At 38.6% G+C, this 18,888-nt stretch overlaps 1 protein-coding gene across 3 annotated transcripts in view; it reads right to left on the bottom strand.

The window, feature by feature from the left end:
• The window catches only part of BNC2 (basonuclin 2), a 457,144-nt gene that overhangs the window by 257,311 nt on the left and 180,945 nt on the right, over positions 1-18,888 (bottom strand). The window contains exon 5 of one of the 3 annotated variants that reach the window (XM_023197169.2): positions 14,003-14,086. The exons of the other annotated variants lie outside the window; for them this stretch is intronic. Coding sequence (XP_023052937.1) covers positions 14,003-14,086 — 84 coding nt within the window. The remainder of the gene's footprint in view (positions 1-14,002; positions 14,087-18,888) is intronic. 3 annotated transcript variants of the gene reach the window in all.

The raw sequence follows: 18,888 nt of genomic DNA, 5'->3' as shown, positions 1-18,888 counted from the left end.
TGCTATGGCATCATAGAAAATCACAGGTGAAACAGGGAGATCTGGGGCACTCCTATGAAGATGAGACAAAAGATCTTTAAAATAATACATCCAAATATCTGACATGTCACATTGAAAATGTTTAACATCAACTATAGATCAATCCAGAGCAAAAAATCCTAACTGTTCAGGACAAAATGAAATCACAATTACAATTTTATCATATCACACTCATAATTACCCCATGCCTAATCCTAAAAGAACATTATTCTAAATCCACCCTCTTTATGAGATTAAATAGGAACAACAAACTTCAGCCATCAGGCTCCATTCATAAAAGCTTTTACAAGAGAGATTACATGTGACATGTTTTTTCCTACAATTTATTAGTTATGTTATTGGACACCGTCGCCAAATTCTGTTAAAGAATAAGAGAACATCATGGAGTAGCGAAGCAATCTAAGAGCAAGGTGAATAAAATCTACATCTTTAACTTTCCAAAAACAAAGTTCTCACTGGGGGACATAAATAAACCAGCTTCACAGAGTCAAAGGAATAGAGACAGGGAAATAAAGCAGGGTAAACAACACTAAGCAAAAGTTCTGAATTAAACAGTAAATAATGACACTGACAATTTTCCTACGAGCTGGAATCCCTGTTTAGATTTTTGGGGGTTTTTCATTTTGTTTTATTTTAGTGTATCTGTTTTCTGCTCTTTAGGTGACGGGAGTGCATTCTCATATAAAAGATAACGAATGATGCTTGCATGTATTAGACATAGACTTATATGACTAATAATTATAAACAAAATTCCTTTGCATATCAAAGGGGGAAAACCTTTGCTTATTCAAGAAATTCCTAATGGCTTCATTTATAAGTAAAACTTTCTCTTCATTTGAGACCCAGTAGCATAGCACAATGTAGCTGGAAGACAGCAGGTAGCTCTTATAATGAACTTTGCACAGTTTTGAGGAAATAACATCTGAAAGCAGTTCATTCTTCCGGAGTGAGTAGATGCATGGTTCAAAAAGAATAAAAATCCCAGGGAACATTCTGAGATTTAAAAAAAAAAAAAAAAAAAAAATCCACAACTGAGAGGTGGAGGCATTCTTGCTAATTAAAAAACTTATGGTCTTCTATATACACGAGTCCCATTCAAGAAAGATCTGCAGGATCAGGCCTGTACTGAGCAAAAGTATGCCTTCATCACATCGCATTAATTGTATTATTACTTCATAAGGCTAACCAGCCAGGTTTATACAGAAGAGATTAAATAACAAGATAATCTTATAAACAATGCTCATTTCATCAGTGTACCAAATAAGTCTGATTTATATCTTTGACTGTTCTAATTAATTTCTGCATCCACATGCTTTAATTTACACAGCCAGACACCTACACTGCAGCAGGGACAGCCATTTTTTTAATGTGTTGAACTTTGAGATGGGTTCATGTTTAGTCTCCCCAGTGTTGCTGTTTTAGTTCCCCTACACTTAAAAAATGAAGTGACTGTTATAATACCTTGCACTAAAATTAAAGCATGCAGAAAGAAAATATTTTATCAAACTCAATACCTATCTCTCTTGCCAACATTTTACATTTAATTTTAGTTGGTATAGCTTTATTCAAACGTACAACTAGAACTGTTCATTCCAAAGTTCTGAACCTGCCTTTTCGGACTAATATTCCACTCAGAGCCTTTTAGATAAGTAAGTTAATCTCATTACAGCATCAATTTTATATCTTCACCTTTGTTTTAATGCAGTTCCTAGAGGCTTAGGGGACAGCTAGTTTTTTAAAAATATGATTTCTAATCACGGTGAGGGTCTGGATAACATTTTTAAACTGTCCTCTAGAATGCTGGTTTACAACACCAAGTACTACCATTGAATAGTTAGAAATAAAGAAATTCCAGAGATGGAGGAAAATTAATCTCATCCCAATTTCCTAGCCAGAAAGACAAAAACATCTCTGAATCCAGACCCACTTATAATACACCATCAGTGAGATCACATTAATGCCAGCACTCTTTTAAAATCCCTAAAAAAAACCATCTAAAGGAGTATCCTGGTGTCATGATTAGTTTAGTTTAGTCATTTATACAACTCGCATGGAGAGTCTCAAGTGTAGGGATGAAGATGTGTGTTTACTTATTTAATCAGGCAAGCAAAAAGTTTTTTACTTGTCTTTGATATCAAAATTTTATTTCTGGATCTAATCGATGTTTACTTGTAGGACTTTAATACAATAACAGATGTCAGTTACATTATCTGTTTTTGATTACAAACTCCTAGAGGGCAAAGACCCTATCTATTTAGCTCACTTCTTTTAAGATGCAAACACAGTACCATATCCAAAAAGGCACTTAAAGATGGTTTATGTAACATTGATTTCAAGGGGAGTTGGTCTGTGTATATGCTCCTTGAAGCTCTCCACTGGCACTCGATGAACATTAAAGATTTACACTTTTATGTTCTTGGGCAATTCCATTATTCAGTTGTCTATAATGGCAGTTTTGAAACATTATTAGATGGGAATATTTCTGACACTTAAAAGTTTAAGAATCAGCATTTGAACAACACCTAAATTCTAAACTACCTGACACTAGAAAAGTAGAAGGGAAAAAATAAAAGCAAGACCACAATATTCCATTTCTTAGCATCAAGTTAGCACGTTTCACACACGGTGCAGGAAGATCTGCTATTTTCATAGGGAAACCTGCCAAGACAACTACTACAGTGCCTAAAAATGTAGCCTCCTCGCATGTTTCTTCACCTTTTCCCCACCTTTACTGACGTCTAACTCATATTTACATCCTTTATTTATGTCCCCTTGGATTATACAAAACAAGGACTAAAGAGTTAATTTTTTTATTTTTTTATGTTTTCATTTTTTTAAGTCTCACTGTGTCACCCAGGCTGGAGTTCAGTGGTGTGGTGCTGTGATATCGACTCACCACCACCTTTGCCTCTGGTCTCAAGTGATCCTCCCGCCTCCGCCTTCAGAATAGCTGCGACTACAAGCACATGTCACCACACCCAGCTAATTTTTGTATTTTTATTTTTAGTAGAACCAGCCTTTTGCCATGTTGTCCACGCTGCTCTCGAACTCCTGGGCTCAAGTGATCTGCCACCTTCCAAAATGCGGGGATTAAAGGCATGAGCCACTATGCCTGGCCTAATTTTCGATGAAAAGAAAAAATTTAGAATACTGCTATATAATATAATACTTGTTAAACTCTAAAGGAATAAAACCTAGTAAATAGTATCTTAAAGACTGACACATTAGCAATGAAGAGTGTGTTACTAACTACGTGATTTTGGTTAAGTCTTCAAAGTTCTCTGCCTCAGTTTCCCAATCTGTAAAGATAGTAGGTTACATAACTGAAGTTATTTCCAGCTTTGGCCAGGCTGTAATCCCAGCACTTAGGGAAGCAGAGACAGGTCGATCACTTGAGGTCAGGAGTTTGAGACCAGTCTGGCCAATGTAGTGAATCTCAGTTACCCGTGTGAAATTTTGTATTTTAAAATATAAAAATTAGCTGGGTGTGGTAGCACGCACCTGTAATCCCAGCTATTCAGGAGGCTGAGGCAGGAGAATCACTTGAACCCGGGAGGCAGAAGTTGCAGTGAGCCGTGATTGCGCCACTGCACTCCAGCCTGGGCGACAAAGAGAGGCTCTGTCTCAATCAATCAATTCCAGCTTTTTTTTTTTTTTTTTTTTGTGAGACGGAGTCTTGCTCTGCCGCCCAGGCTGGAGTGCAGTGGCCGGATCTCAGCTCACTGTAAGCTCCGCCTCCCAGGTTCATGCCATTCTCCTGTCTCAGCCTCCCAAGTAGCTGGGACTACAGGCCCCCGCCTCATCGCCCGCTAGTTTTTTGTATTTTCTATTAGAGACGGGGTTTCACCGTATTAGCCAGGATGGTCTCGATCTCCTGACCTCGTGATCCGCCCGTCTCGGCCTCCCAAAGTGCTGGGATTACAGGCTTGAGCCACCGCGCCCGGCCAATTCCAGCTTTTAATTTCAAAAACATATGAAAAAATACTGATCCTAAAGAATTGAAAACACAAATTGAGCTTCCATTATCTACTCAAACAAAAGAATTTTTCTTTTTCTTTTGTGTACATGTAGGGGGGAATGTGTGCTCTTAAATTATTATGACTAACTCCCAACAAAATATTTGAACAGAATATCACTAGCTATTCTTAGAAACATATAAAAATATGGATATATACATATATATATATATGACATGTGTGTATGTACATACCAAATCCATGCATAGGCACACACCCAAACACAAATGCATAATTCTATTTAAGCCAAGAATTAAAATATTTTGTTCTTCTCGATTTTTTCCTTCTTCTATGAAGCTGCTATGACTTAGGAACGTACGTAAACATAAGTATCTTATTTAATATTTCTTACATTAATACTGGCAGTTGCCAACATGAACACCTTCTGTTAAGTCGGTTGTCCAAAATCTCTCACAGAAATATTGGTATTGAGAAAGAATGCAGAAATGTAGTTAGGTTCTCAGGTCATTCAACTAAAGTTTACTTAATCCACAATGTATGTGAAATACAGAACCTGAGACACAGGAACTCATAAATTTAATGCTGCCTAACTAGATGCTAAGTTAACAGCAGCAGCAGAATAAAGAAAGTCTCGAAAATATGTAGGGGCATCCAGTTCACACCACACCGAAGTAAGAACAAGGGGAGAGAAAAAAAAAGCAAGTTCATGAAACTGTTTTTTTCCCTGTAAATATTTACTAACACACTTCTGAAAGAAAGCACAAGTCACTGTTGAATATATTATCATTTTCTTATTTGTTTGAGAAACAAATGTATTACAGAATGCGAATTAAGAAAGATAGAAAGAAAAACATAGTTATCTTGTTACAAAATGTTCTTGTGTTCACTTTAGATTCCTTATTCTAGGAAAAAATTATAAAAATGTTTTTAGGTGAAAAATATTTTTCAAGATATGTGAAAATTTCAGAAAAAAATTCTAATTTCTATCTGCTTGGCCACCAGAAGCTAGTAAAAGTAATTTACACAGTAACAACAATGCATTCACTACTAGCTGAAAGCTAATACCCAGGCACAATCTCCTTCAGTCTGTCCAACAGTGCCAAGAGATAGGCTGAAGAACTCATCTTTCTTTTCTTTTTTTTCTGAGACGGAGTCTCGCTCTGTCGCCCGGGCTGGAGTGCAGTGGCCGGATCTCAGCTCACTGCAAGCTCCGCCTCCCGGGTTCACGCCATGCTCCTGCCTCAGCCTCCCAAGTAGCTGGGACTACAGGCGCCCGCCACCTCGCCCGGCTAGGTTTTTGTATTTTTTAGTAGAGACGGGGTTTCACCGTGTTAGCCAGGATGGTCTCGATCTCCTGACCTCGTGATCCGCCCATCTCGGCCTCCCAAAGTGCTGGGATTACAGGCTTGAGCCACCGCGCCCGGCCAAGAACTCATCTTTCTATACTATCCATCAATTAAAATAAAATTTAAAGATAAAAACACACATGGCCAGGCACAGTGGCTCACATCTACAATCCCAGCACTTTGGGTGGCTGAGGCTGGCGGGTTACTTGAGATCAAGAGTTCGAGACCAGCCCAGCCAACATTGTGAAACCCCGTATCTACTAAAAATACAAAAATTAACTGGGCGTGGTGGTGCATGCCCATAGTCCCAGCTACTCGGGAGGCTGAGGCAGGAGAATCGCTTGAACCTGGGAGGTAGAGGTTGCAGTGAGCCAAGATCGTGCCACTGCACTCCAGCCTGGGCGACAAAGCTAGACTTTGTCTCAAACACAGACACAGACACACACACACACACACACACACACACACACACACACAGAGTAGCAACATCCTGACTACTGGTCATTCTATTCAACTTCAAACATGTCTAAAGTTAGAGGAAACACAAGTGTTTCAACCGGAATGTCTTCCTCCTGTGTCCAGAGTAAGAAGGGAGAGGGTAACCCAGAGCCATAAACTTCTAGCTGACTTTCACCAACAACAATTTCATTCAGGTCCAGGTAAGAGGATAACTCAATGAGTATTCTGCATTCCTTTTAAAAAGCTGAATCAAGGTTCAACTGCTTTCTTTTAAAAAATTCACCAATGGTCACACAACTTTACGCAAAAATGTAACCTAAATTTTATAATTTTACAAACTAAGTAATTGTAGATATCAATCTTTGAACTAGCAGCAGGAAAACCAACATTATAAATGAAAATGGAATTGCAGTTCACTTTCTGTGAGGGTAGAGGATGAGAATCAATTGTAATAAAAATAAGAGGATGCAAAATAAAAGTGAGAATAATGGAAAGGAAAAGAGAAAATGGAGAGACAGGAGGAAGAAAAAAGGCAGCAAGTGACAGTGAAAAAGGCAGGCAATAAGGTAAAGGAGGGATGAAGGGGCAAAGGGAGATAAAATCTTTTTAGCAAAACAACAGTTGTCCAAAGCTTGCCCAAGTTCCAGACCATCACTTGTATCTGTTTTCTTTCTTTTTCTTTTCTTTTTTTTTTTTTTTCTTCTATTTTTGAGACAGAGTGTTGCTCTGTCGCCCAGGCTGGAGTGCAGTGGTGCAATCTCAGCTCACTGCAGCCTCCACCTCCCAATTCTCGTGCCTTAGTCTCCCAAGTAGATGGGATTACAGGTACGTGCCACCATGCCCAGCTAATTTTCCGTATTTTCTTTTAATTAGAGACAGGGTTTCACCATGTTGCCAAGGGTGGTCTCGAGCTCCTGAGCTCAGGCAATCTGCCCACCTCCCAAAGTGCTGGGATTACAGGCGTGAGCCACCGCACCTGGCCATGTATCTGTTTTCTGACAGAGGGATTACCTCTCCAGTAATTTTTTAAAAATTCTTTCTGTACCTAAACAGTAACGGTCTTTTTTTTTTCAAATTTCCATGATTATTTTTACATAAAAGTTCAAGTTTGAAAGCTTCACTTGTGTGTAAAGGAACGGCTTTTATTTTACAAATATACTTTGGAACCTACACACCATTGCTCCGTTTAGTGCACAAAACCTCAGAGTTGTCCTGACATTCCAAACCCGACAGTCTTTCCTTTGTAAAGGACTTGGGGATATCTCCTTCCATAGTGCCTGAAAATTACAATCGAAATCAGTGTTCACTGATTGTGCAAAGCCTTATAAATATGTTCCCTTGCTTGAGGAGTAATCTTCTATCGCCCAAGATGGTTGTTTTTAATAGCAAGAAAACAACATGGATGTGCCCAAAGTGTCAGAAGCTCTCAAAGGAACATTCATAGTTGGTCATCAGAGAGAAATTGTCCTCCAAGCTGCAGTATGTATGCAGAGCAAGGGCACCTAATATTGCAATCACAGCCAGACACTATAGAAAGGTACACTGTGCCTCAATTCAGCCTGGCAAAGCACCTCCCACCCACCCCACTGCACCTTTACCTGGTGGCTTGTTTCCTTCCACCCATCCACCTACACATCCTCTCTACATACCCATAAACCACTGGTCCTTACTATATTCAATACCGTAGGAATGTTTTATATAAAAATTCATTAAATAATGTACCGCTTTTGATATACTGATCCTACAAACTGTAATTCTGTGAAATGGTTCAACACGATGTCATCACTATACAGCAACTTGTTTCATTTAGAGTATCTGTTTTACTTCTACTCATGAGCTAATATAATTCAATTTTTTTTAACTGCACACAGGCTGCTAGACACATGTGCATGGCAAATGGAATCTGAACTTAGCTTAACAGCCTCATTTATTCCTGATGGTTTAAATTATTTCATCACAATTAATGACACCCCCTCAGCTTCCTGTGCAGCGCTGCCAGATGTTCAGAGACCACAAAGCCACTCTCTTCTTTGACGGCTGGTGACAAGTCGTCCTCTGAAGGACGTTCCCTAGGTGCGTGGGCCGGATGACACCTCCATTGCTTAGCACCTCTCTGTCTCCCAGAGTAACCATGGAGAGGAAAAGGCAGGAAGGCATGAGAAACCAGCAAATGCATTAGCGAGGGCAAATTATGTGAAGTGATCTAAACTCGGAGGAACTTGGCTCCTGCCAGAGGAGTTCCTAACCTTGTTGTTTTATGAAAGGGCTCTTTGCCTCCACCTTCCACCACTGGCATCCACTGAGTGCCTACCATGGCGTCAGTCCTCAGGGAAAGTCAGAACAATAATCATATAAACTTTTCCACAGGGATCTGTTTGGTTCTTAGTAATTTTGTTTTGTATAGGGGGAGTGTTTTTTAAACTTAACCCCTCCATCATGATCTTCATCTTGTTTTTAAGGGTAAACAGTTTGAAATCACTGTCCTCACGTTCAGCTGTGATTATCTTCTATCCTACTCAGTAAACTTCCAATAGAAACATACAACATTTTGGCAACTTGTGGTAAATGGTTTTCCGCCATTTACTTCGGTTTAGGAGGATTTAATCTTTTCAGGGGCTTTTGTTGTTGTTCTTGTTAGGTTTGTCATTATTGTTTTGTTAATTTTTTAAAGAAAATATTGAAAAACAGACTTCACACTTTTTCTATGTTGATTCTGATGTGGGTATAATCATTTACCTCCTTTAATAAAAAAAAAAATTTCTCAGTGCAGGAATTCAGAAATAATAATTATATTCCTCATTCAAATTTCATATAAAAATATAAAGTCACATAATCACAGGCAGCTAAGAAGGTAGCAGAAATAGTAAACACACTGATACTTTCACAATAAGAATCCAATTCCCCATCCTGGCTAACACGGTGAAACCCCGTCTCTACTAAAAAATACAAAAAAACTAGCCCGGCGAGGTGGTGGGCGCCTGTAGTCCCAGCTACTCGGGAGGCTGAGGCAGGAGAATGGTGTAAACCCGGGAGGCGGAGCTTGCAGTGAGCTGAGATCTGGCCACTGCACTCCAGCCTGGGCAACACAGCGAGACTCCGTCTCAAAAAAAAAAAAAGAATCCAATTCCACAAGTCTAATTTAGAAAACATTTCCATAAACTAGAGAACATGTGGCAGACATTTTATGGATTATTTTTTAAATGTTTAAAAAAAAAAAAAAAAAAGTTGATCTTATTCAGGGAATAAGGGGCCTTTCCATTTGCCAAAAAGTGTAATAGGAAAACAGACAGGCCACCTGTGTCAGCCCACCCTATAGTATGAACATGAGCTATAAGGGCATTTTGGAAAATATTTTCAAACTGAGATGAGAAAAAAAAAATCAGTATCAATACAGATTCCAAGCAGATGCAAAGGCTTCTGTGCATGTTAGTGATTATGTGTGTGGCCTACACAGGCTAACTTCAGATTCCTCCAAAACTCAGTGTACTTTCTCTTTTTAAGCTACTTGTGATTAAAACTAGAGCCTCATCCATATGAATTTTGACAATGGACACAAACAGAGTAAACCAATCAAACCCAACAAGTTGAATTTTCTCCCTCTTAGGTGGCTTTTTCAATTCTAAATGACTACTGAATTTTACCAGACACTCCACACTTAATATTTTGACAGCTGTTGATTAAAATTACTTTACTGGGAAGTCCTATGAAATAGTCTAGCTTTTATCAGAATTGAGGCACTCAAAGGGAAGCTGAGATGGTGGCATACTTGCAGCAAGCAGACAATAGGAAACTCTTAGCACTCCCAGAGTTACGTCAAATTTTCCATGGACCAAAACTAAAATGAAATACTTCAATTACTGAGAGGTAGATAAGTAAAATAAACAATTAATTTCATACGGTGAAGTCAGGAGAGAGTCATATGGACCTCATTCTGTTGTCTCCAAACATTTTATCAGACGGGAAAAAGGAGCTGAATAAACTTTAAACTCTCATGTAGGGATGTATTGCTTGTGTGTCCCTGGCAGATGTGGAAAGGAGATGAAATGGGCAAGGGAGAATCAAATATCCCATCGCTGCAGGTTTGCTGAAGGAAAGAGCACTGCAAAGATCTCACATCTGGCAATCATTTGTCAATAGCTGGAAAGAGAACTGCAGGAAACTTTCTGGCTCTTGGAGAAGATGAAAAGACAAAAACCATGTGTCACACACACACACTCACTCTGCAATGGTACAATGACTACTACACTTATTCTCTACCCCTCCCTTCCCCCACTAAATTTAATGATCTTCAGATATACTCTACTTCATGGTCAAAAACATGCAGTCACTTGACTTGTTAAAGCTGCAGTGTATGTACATTTTTCAAATAAACCCCAGGGCTGATGTTAGAAAATCAAAATCAGTCAAGCATAGACCGCCTGGTACTTTGGGCAGGAATCCTTGTGGTTTAGTCAATAAACAGAATCTGAATGAAAGACACCACAGTAACTAGACAGTAACGTTTTGAACAGATCTTAACCTGAAAGAGGGGGTTGGGGGACCAGTGCACTGGTGACCAAGGATATAAGGCTACTGGTCCACTTAGACTGCTCTACCTGCAACACGACTTTGTTTAGCACAAGGTCATCTATTTGGAACAGAGAAAAAAAAAAAAAGAGAGAGTGAACTTATATTTGGGGGGATGTTGTGGGTGTATCTGTGAAGGAAACAACCTTTTTTAAAAAAATAAGTTATACCTATTTAATAAGGTGGTAAGGGGAACTTCAGATTTTGTTTAGTTCATACTGGTGTTTAAAAATATAGAAAATTTGCTGGCTTCATCGTGAGTTCATAAACATGACCAGCTTTGCCCCAGTAGGTTTATCATGTAATAAAAAGTTTTCAAGACACCCTATACAAAAGTAATTAACTTCTCCAACATCATAGGAATTTAAATCTGTTCATAGTGATCGACAGACTTCGATGAGCAGCTTTTGGTTCCCCCTTATGCTGCATTTAACTAGCAGCAGCAGCCGAGCTCATCCCCGTGATTCCAGAAGTGAATGCTGCAGGTTGTTTAATAACCTGGCAAATTCACAGTAGCTTGTCAAATTATTACAGGAACAGTGTCATCACTAAACAAGCCTGATCACGGTTAATTACAATGCAGACCAGAGAGCAGCCACAATTGTTCATTAATTACAGGAAGCACCTCATTTAAATTTTATGGAAATTTACACTTGCACCCCAGTATGTCTGGAAAAAAAGTGATCCTTCACGCATTCACAGAAGAAAGGAGTCTGTGGTTTATAAAACATCACAGTAAATTGTGTCTAATCTAGTACTGAAATATTGGTTCATTATTTACTCTAATTTTCTAAGCACTTCAGCATTGAAAAATACCGAGTCAAACCTCACATCTTGAATTCCCAACCAAGGAAAGAACTGTGCTCAGCTAAATGTAACAACTTAATACATGAGGCACAACTGAACTAACAGGGTAACTTTTCTCTGATAAAAGTAAAATATCACCAATTAAGTAGACTCTAAATTAGAATAACCATTTCTTAGAAGATGATTGCTTAAGAGTGTAATTCTTTGCTACTATTCATCAGTTAACCTCCCAAACTGGAGAATCCACTTCAAAAGCCACTGGGGAAAATAAACAAAGTTAGAGAATCAAAATCTTGATTTCCAGTTATTTTTCTGAATCAAGCAATATTAACACAAAACACAGCAGATGCCCTTGCAAAAGTCAAGTCAGGCACAGACTTGAAGGATGACAGTCATTCAAAACCAAAGACACATTCATAACAGAGTAGGGGATCTTGGGATTATTGAAAAATAAAGCTGCTAAGAAATCTGAAATTTTAGAAATAAAAGACAAAGGTTTAAAAGGAAGAGGGCAAAGAGCAGAAAGGGGCTCCACCAGTCATGAGAACCTATGTCAGCTACAATATAAAAGTAAACCAGATTTGAGGGCTGTATGTCTAAACAAAAATCCTTTCTAAGAAAGAATATAAACAAACCGTTGCTCCTAAATTGAGGTGTATGGGAGGTTATTCTCACAATCAAGAGGCCAAACAGCAAATCCTCTAGTGATGATAATGCCTAGCCCTGGGGGAAAGCCTATGATACAAGCACGAGGAGGAGATGACTGGCAAGTCCTATAGTGAGTTCCCTAGAGTATATAGCTGTGCTGAACAACAAGAAATGGCTCATTCTCTAGGAAAAAATTTAAAAACGACTAGGACACATGCCATGGCAAAAATGAAAACAGTCTAAGCTGAAAAATACTCCTGAAATAGACAGCTGGTGCAAAGTACATTAAGCGTCAAGTTTATTATGACGGACATAATATGGATACGTACTAGGTATTTCTAAAATGTGCAAAAGCCATATTTAGGAAGGCAGAGGAAAAAGAAGAGAGGAATAAATGCTTCAAGTGGGTCCCAGCTACTTGACCAACTCTCCATAGTTGATCATCTTTTAACAGATTCAATATTTCCACACAGTCCACCAAAATGATGTTCCGCAATGAGGAACCCAATAATATCACTTTCATTACTTTGTCCAGGAACTTGGTCTTTTTTGCAAGGTCCTTGCTGAACTATCAAGCCCACAATCTGGTTTATCTACAACCAGAATGTTACTTTAACTTGTAAATATAACATTTTCTACATTTTCTCCCGTAGTGTGTCAATGTACTCAATAGGTTTTTTTTTTTTCCAGTTTTATCTCACATACTCACATCTGCAAAACCCATTTTTCTTTTCACTGTAACTCAAGGTTTAAAAACAGATTTCCAACAATCACCCATGACAGACCATTCCAGGTGATGTGTTTGAAGAACATCACTCGTCCTACCCAAAAAAGGTCAAGGATCAGACTACTCTCCACAAAAAGTCTTCCATCACTCTGCATTTGCGTGTCACACACAAGCTGTTAGCTTTCTAGAACTAGGAAATACATGATCGTGTCTCATATGTGTCCCACCTGCTTTTCTGTTGTATCACAGCCATACACCACCCAGACAGGACCAGTTTGGGGCACAGCAGAGCTCAGGTGGTCTTCCCTAGGCCAAGAGCAGGTGTGCTAGAGATGGCATACCCTTCGGTACCATAAAAACTGAAACCTCCTCCAACCACCACTTCCACCGTCACTCTCACTGTGTAGAAGTCCATTTTTTAAATGGTTCTCTTTTCTCATTTGTGGTTGTAAATCAGTAAAAATGTTTTAAACCTGAGCTCACTATGCTCATTTTATAAGCCTGAAAATTTAGAAAATGAGGCCAAATGGAGGTTCTAAAAAAAAACTATGGGTTTCCTCATGCTAGGGAATGCTATCCATGTTGAAACTTCAGCCTGCATCTTTGCATTGGCACACACATTCCTTAAATATTATAAAGTACATGGAAATGGAGGCATGCCTTTAGCCAAAATGTCATATTTACATTTTTAATCTGCAATACACCAAACCACTTCTAATGTCTCAAGACCACACAAAATGAACTGAATTTCAACAGTTTCACCAAAAAAAGTACTTTGCTAATATACTCCTATTACACCACAAGACACTTCTTCCAACCCATGAAGAAGATATTTATCATTAAGTCCTACTTTTCTGATAAGCACCCAGTTGAATGGCTGCTGTTCTCCTGAGCTAGGAGACCATACTGTAGGAAGCATGACTTACTCACATATATCCCCAAGTGCCTAGCACAGTCCTTAGCACATGATAATGAAAGTCTTAGAAGGTGAAAGCTAATATTTACTGGGTACCTATTATGTGCCAGGTCCTGTACTAACTGCTGAATATATGTTAGGTCCTTTAAATTCTCATAATCACCTTGTATGGTACATCTCCATCTTACAGATGAGAAAACTAAGGCTCACTTAAATTAAGTGACGTGCCAAAGGTCTCACAGCAACTTGTGTCATCTCTAGGTAGTCAGTCAACCTTCAGAGACCATGTACTTATTACAGTATGTATATATTTCTTGACTGAACAAACAAATGATCTACAGTTACAGACAACTCGTCCTGAAAAGGACCTTTGGCTGCGCATACGCTACAGTAGTCCCTCTTCACACCTGTCTCAATGGTTGTCTTTTCCTGATGGCACTGATACATCCAAATGGCTTTCCAGGACCACAGTTTCTGTCACACCACCCCCAGCTGAGAAAACAGTTAAGACTCCAACCTGGACTTCCAGCCTGTGGTCTGGCTCCTCCAGGTTTGGGCAGAAGTCTGCCCCCAGCACTCTGCCAGTACATGCCAATGGAACCTGAGGGAATACAGCCACATTAGATGCTGTGTATGGAGGCTGCTGAGAACTGCACAGTCACACTTGACCCAGGCTGAGAGAGGAAATCCCAACTGCGGGTCTACAACAGGTCATCGTGGCTTGACATGTATCTGACACTCAGTATGTCAAATACATAGTGAACACCATATAAAAAAGTTTATTAACTACCAGAAGGTAAATTCCAAGAAGAATAAAGCAAAATAAATTTTGTTCCTCCTTGTAATCACAGCATGCAGCACACAGTAGGCACCTAATAAATATCCACAGACAGGAGGAAGGGGAAAGGAGGAAGGAAATGCAGGAACGGGAAAAGACCAAAATAGATAATTTCTGTTTTACATTGGTAACAAAAATTTTTTCTTTTCCTCTTTCCTTTAGTTTTCTTATGTAGGAATTAAAACAATACATTCTACAATGCTTAAGTTCCTTTACATTCTTAAAATATTTATTCAAATTTATTTTTCCTGTTCCTGGTATGGGCTAACACAGGCAGACTTCTATTTATCAATATTTATTATTAACAGTCATTTAAACATGTTATCTTTAAGTTTAAAACCCTTGTTTTATGTATCTGTCCTAATAATAAAAAAAAAGGTTAAAACTTAATGAACATTTCTCTATATCTAAAATTCTACACTGAAAGCCACTAAGATCCCTTTTTCAAAACGAAGTTATTATAATTAGTCCATATCATCCCTAAATACTGCCTACTGTCCCTTGCTTATTTCATTTCAGATTTTTTAAGATTAAACAAGGTTTTAGATTCCACCTAAACATGTTTTCTGCTTTTTAAAAATTTCTAACTCTTCCTCATTATTTCCAGACTTATACTACCCTCACTAATCATATAACTGTCTGTATGTCCCTAAACTCAATACATCAACTAAGCATCATCTCACCTTTGTCTTCTTTCCCTATCAAAGCACTCCTCTGTTTTGTTTTGACTTTTTTAAAACTCCAATTAAAATCATCTGTGCTAATCAATTTGCGTTGCTCAGACATCAGTTTTCAGCCATGCATGTTAGCTTAGAAGGTTCTTCCCTCTTTCTTTTCACCCAAATATCAGTACACTCATTCAAACTTAAACAATGTTCAGTATACCCCATCTTGCAAGTTCACTAGTGAATATCATTGGAAAAAAAAAAAAAAAACCCCACACTCAGTCAACGCTTCAAACATTTTTAGGTCCAGTTCTCTCATTCTTTCCAAGTCTTTTATTCTTTACTAGGCTCATAAGGTAAAATGGACAGAGTGTCATCTGTCTTTGAAGTTTATAACCACTCTTTACCCAAGAGTTTCACACGTGGAGGCCAATGTGCCAGTCACTATGTGGGCATCTTACGTGTAGATTAACCCTCATTTTCCTCTCAACACTCTTACGGAGCATGAGTATCTCCAGTCTACAAACGAAAAAACTGAGGCTTTGAGTAGGTAAATAACTAGCTCAGAGTCACATGTTATTGAGTTGCAAAGCCTGGATTCAAACTTAAGAAATGAGAAAGCAAAGAAAGGTTGAGAATACATTTCAAGGAAGTTAATTAAAAAAAAAAAAAAACATGTAATAACTACATTTAGTGACATCCATTCTAGAGGTATTTGTTGATGTTTCATATGAAAAATTACAAAGAAGACAACAAAGGAAAAAGGTGCTAATAGAAATCAAGACCTACTACTTGCTCCTTGGTGTAGGACAACACAAGCAACAAAAAAGAGAATTTATCCTCTTAACTGAGGAATGAGAAAGAAACGGGGCAGCAAGAAGAATGGGGACACTGTGCATCTGTGTTGGGTCACACATAGAAATAATGCTGATTCTACCCCTCAGGTGACATATGGAGGGCCACTAATGAGTTCTGCAACAGTAATTCTCCCCAGGGAGCAACAGAAGGGAAAAGAAAAAAATTAACCTTACAATATTCCAAATCAAAATGAATCCCCCGAAACCTTCTTATAAAACCTCAATCAATGCGACTTAACCAAGGCAGATTCAGTAAGCCATATACTGCAAATTAAGTGTAAACCTCATCCGATCTCACATACACAAAACAAATTCCTACTTACCTTAAGATGATTTGACCACATCACAAACACTAAGTTTCTAGTTCTTTTTATCTTCACAGTCACAGAATGTACTTTATAAACATTCTCAAGAGGGAAGGAGAAAGTTAAACAACTAAAATTACATGCAATTACAACTTGAGACACTTAGAAATACACAGTTTCTAAGAGAAAACATAAAGTTCTATGAGTAAGTTGGGAGGAAACGGTGGCAAACTACCAGTATGTTTCAACAATCATAATCACAAAAAGGAACTAGTAGGGAAGTGGGTACATTTTCAAACTCAGAGTGCTAGGATTTCCGAGCAGAAAAATATATCCACAAGAATCTTTGAAAGTGGACTCCCATATTCTGAAAAATGAGGAACTAGAGATTCAAATCAAAATTGGTTCACTAAGTTCACTGAAGGGTTCATGGTCTAAAAATATACCACACTCTCCCCCACCCACCACAATCAGCATCATCAGTTAGAGAAATGCTTCAGAATGGAGAGGCAAACCATATCTCTTTTTGAATTCAAAACATACTAAGGAAGATACAAAAGAGATAAAAGTTGATAACCTAATTAGTTGTAATTTAGTACATCTCATTCCACCTTTTGATTTAGAAGCCTCAGAAGTTAGCCAGCTATAAGCAATCAAAAAATGACTGAAGAAAAATCAGGTATCAATTGTCTAACTCCTTATTATCACTCTATTGTAAATGAGGATAATAAAATACGGGGTGTGCCTAACCATTATTTAATTTTAAACTGATTTGGGGAATTCCATTTTATCCACTTTTCCTCTCTGCTAGCATCTAGTGCCTGTTTTAATGACATACTATATAGTACAAAGTTCTACAAAGATTTTCCAAAATGCTCACAGTGATTAAGATTACAGGTACTTAACTTTTATTGTTTTTGTATGATTGTATATGTTGCTTTTAAAGTAATAAAATCATTTAACTTAAAAACAAAAACAAGGGTGAACTGTTCAGCTAATATTTCTAAACATTATGCCACAGGTTAATTATGGAGTAACTGTCTACAACTGATGTAAATTTCATTATCTTAGTGCTGTAACAGGAAGTCAGAGGCCTTAAAAGGGACCCTCTGAAATCCCCAGGGCAAGAAGAGGCTGAGTACGTACGTATCTACTCTCCTGTACATACATACCTCAAAGGAATCATGGTGTGTGAGAGAGCTATTTACAACTTACTTCGTGTATAATCAGCAGAAACAAAAGATATGACAACAAGTATAAAGGCCTGTCTCTCTCCCCTCAGGAGAATTCAACAAGGGAGGGCCAGTGGGCATTCACTTCAGTGTCAAAAGGGCTTCCAGAAAACACATTTTCTGTGGGGCAGAGAGGAAATATGGCAGGCTTCCTACACACACACACCACACGCACACACACACACGCGTTCTTTGTTTACTGAGATCACACACAAAAAATCCTGTTAGGGACCAGACTCCTGAAAAGAAGCCATAAAAAGCTCCAGGTTGTAAATGGGAGCTACTGTTGAAAATATCCGAAGATGAATGGCCATGAAAAATGGGTAGTAGGAACGGGACAAAGGGAAAAAGAAAAAGGCATAGAAATGGTAACTTGAGAAAAGAATCATGTTACAAAGAAAAGGGCTCATAGTCAGGGATGCCTCCTGCAGAGCCAGGGTCCACTTGAAATTTCCATTTTACTTTTAAATATTAAACATGCAGGTAGGCATCTGCCTGATAGACACTATGAAAGTCACAGCCTAAATAAACAAACTAACTTCCATGTGAGCTCCCGTCTCCTCAGTCAAGCTGGCCCCAAGCCCAGATCAGTTCTGAAGTGTATGTGTTTTGGTGGCTTCAGTCTGGCATTGTTGAAGGGACAAAGACCTTGGAAAAGAATGATATACAACGTCAGTTTAAAAAAAAAAAAAAAAAGAGGGAGAGATAAACAGAAATAAAGCCTCATCAGAGGGCTCCTGAGCGACATGGCTAGGTACAAGCACTGCCAGATTCCAAGCCAAAGGGAGGACTCAACAGCACTCCAGCCTAATTTCAGGGGTTATACAATGCCAAGCGGCAAGAGGAAAAATCACTCCGATAACACAAAGAGTTCAGGAAGACCACTAAGTGAAGTAGATTTAACAATAAGCTCACCAGAAGTGCCTGTGAGAAAGAGCAGATAAAGAAATAAACAAATTACTCAATACTGTAAAGATGAAGATGCACGCTAAACACACTGCTGCAAAATAAATGAATACAAAAGCAGAAACACAGGAAGGTGAGCTACGTGGCAGGGTATGCAATTAAATTCTATCTTCATTATTCAGCCTACAATTTAACTAGAAGACAAAATTCTGGGCCTAAACTTTCTCTACCATAGGACCCCAGGCTAAGACTCAGACGGACCAAGAATATAGAACCTAAGGCCGAAGAAGGAACCCATTGCTCCCTGAACAGAAAGCAACTAGTAAATCAAAACAGTGTCAAGCTGGATGTGGTGGATCACACCTGTAATCCTGGCACTTAGGGAGGCCAAGGCAGGAGACTAGGAGTTCTAGACCAGCCTGGGCAACACAGGGAGAAAAGTAAGAATAAAAGAAAAATTAGCTAGGTGTGGCAACATGCACCTGTAATCCTAGGAGGATTACTTAAGACCAAGAGCACAAAATTAAAAGGAGCTATGAGTGTGCTACTGCACTCCAGCCTGGGTGACAGAGTGAAACCCTGTCTCAAATACATACATAC

This window comes from Piliocolobus tephrosceles, chromosome 14, assembly GCF_002776525.5.
Source record: "Piliocolobus tephrosceles isolate RC106 chromosome 14, ASM277652v3, whole genome shotgun sequence".
Classification (NCBI taxonomy): Eukaryota; Metazoa; Chordata; class Mammalia; order Primates; family Cercopithecidae; genus Piliocolobus; species Piliocolobus tephrosceles.
The sequence above is the reverse complement of the archived record's forward strand: the minus strand, read 5'-3'. Positions and strand labels throughout refer to the sequence as shown.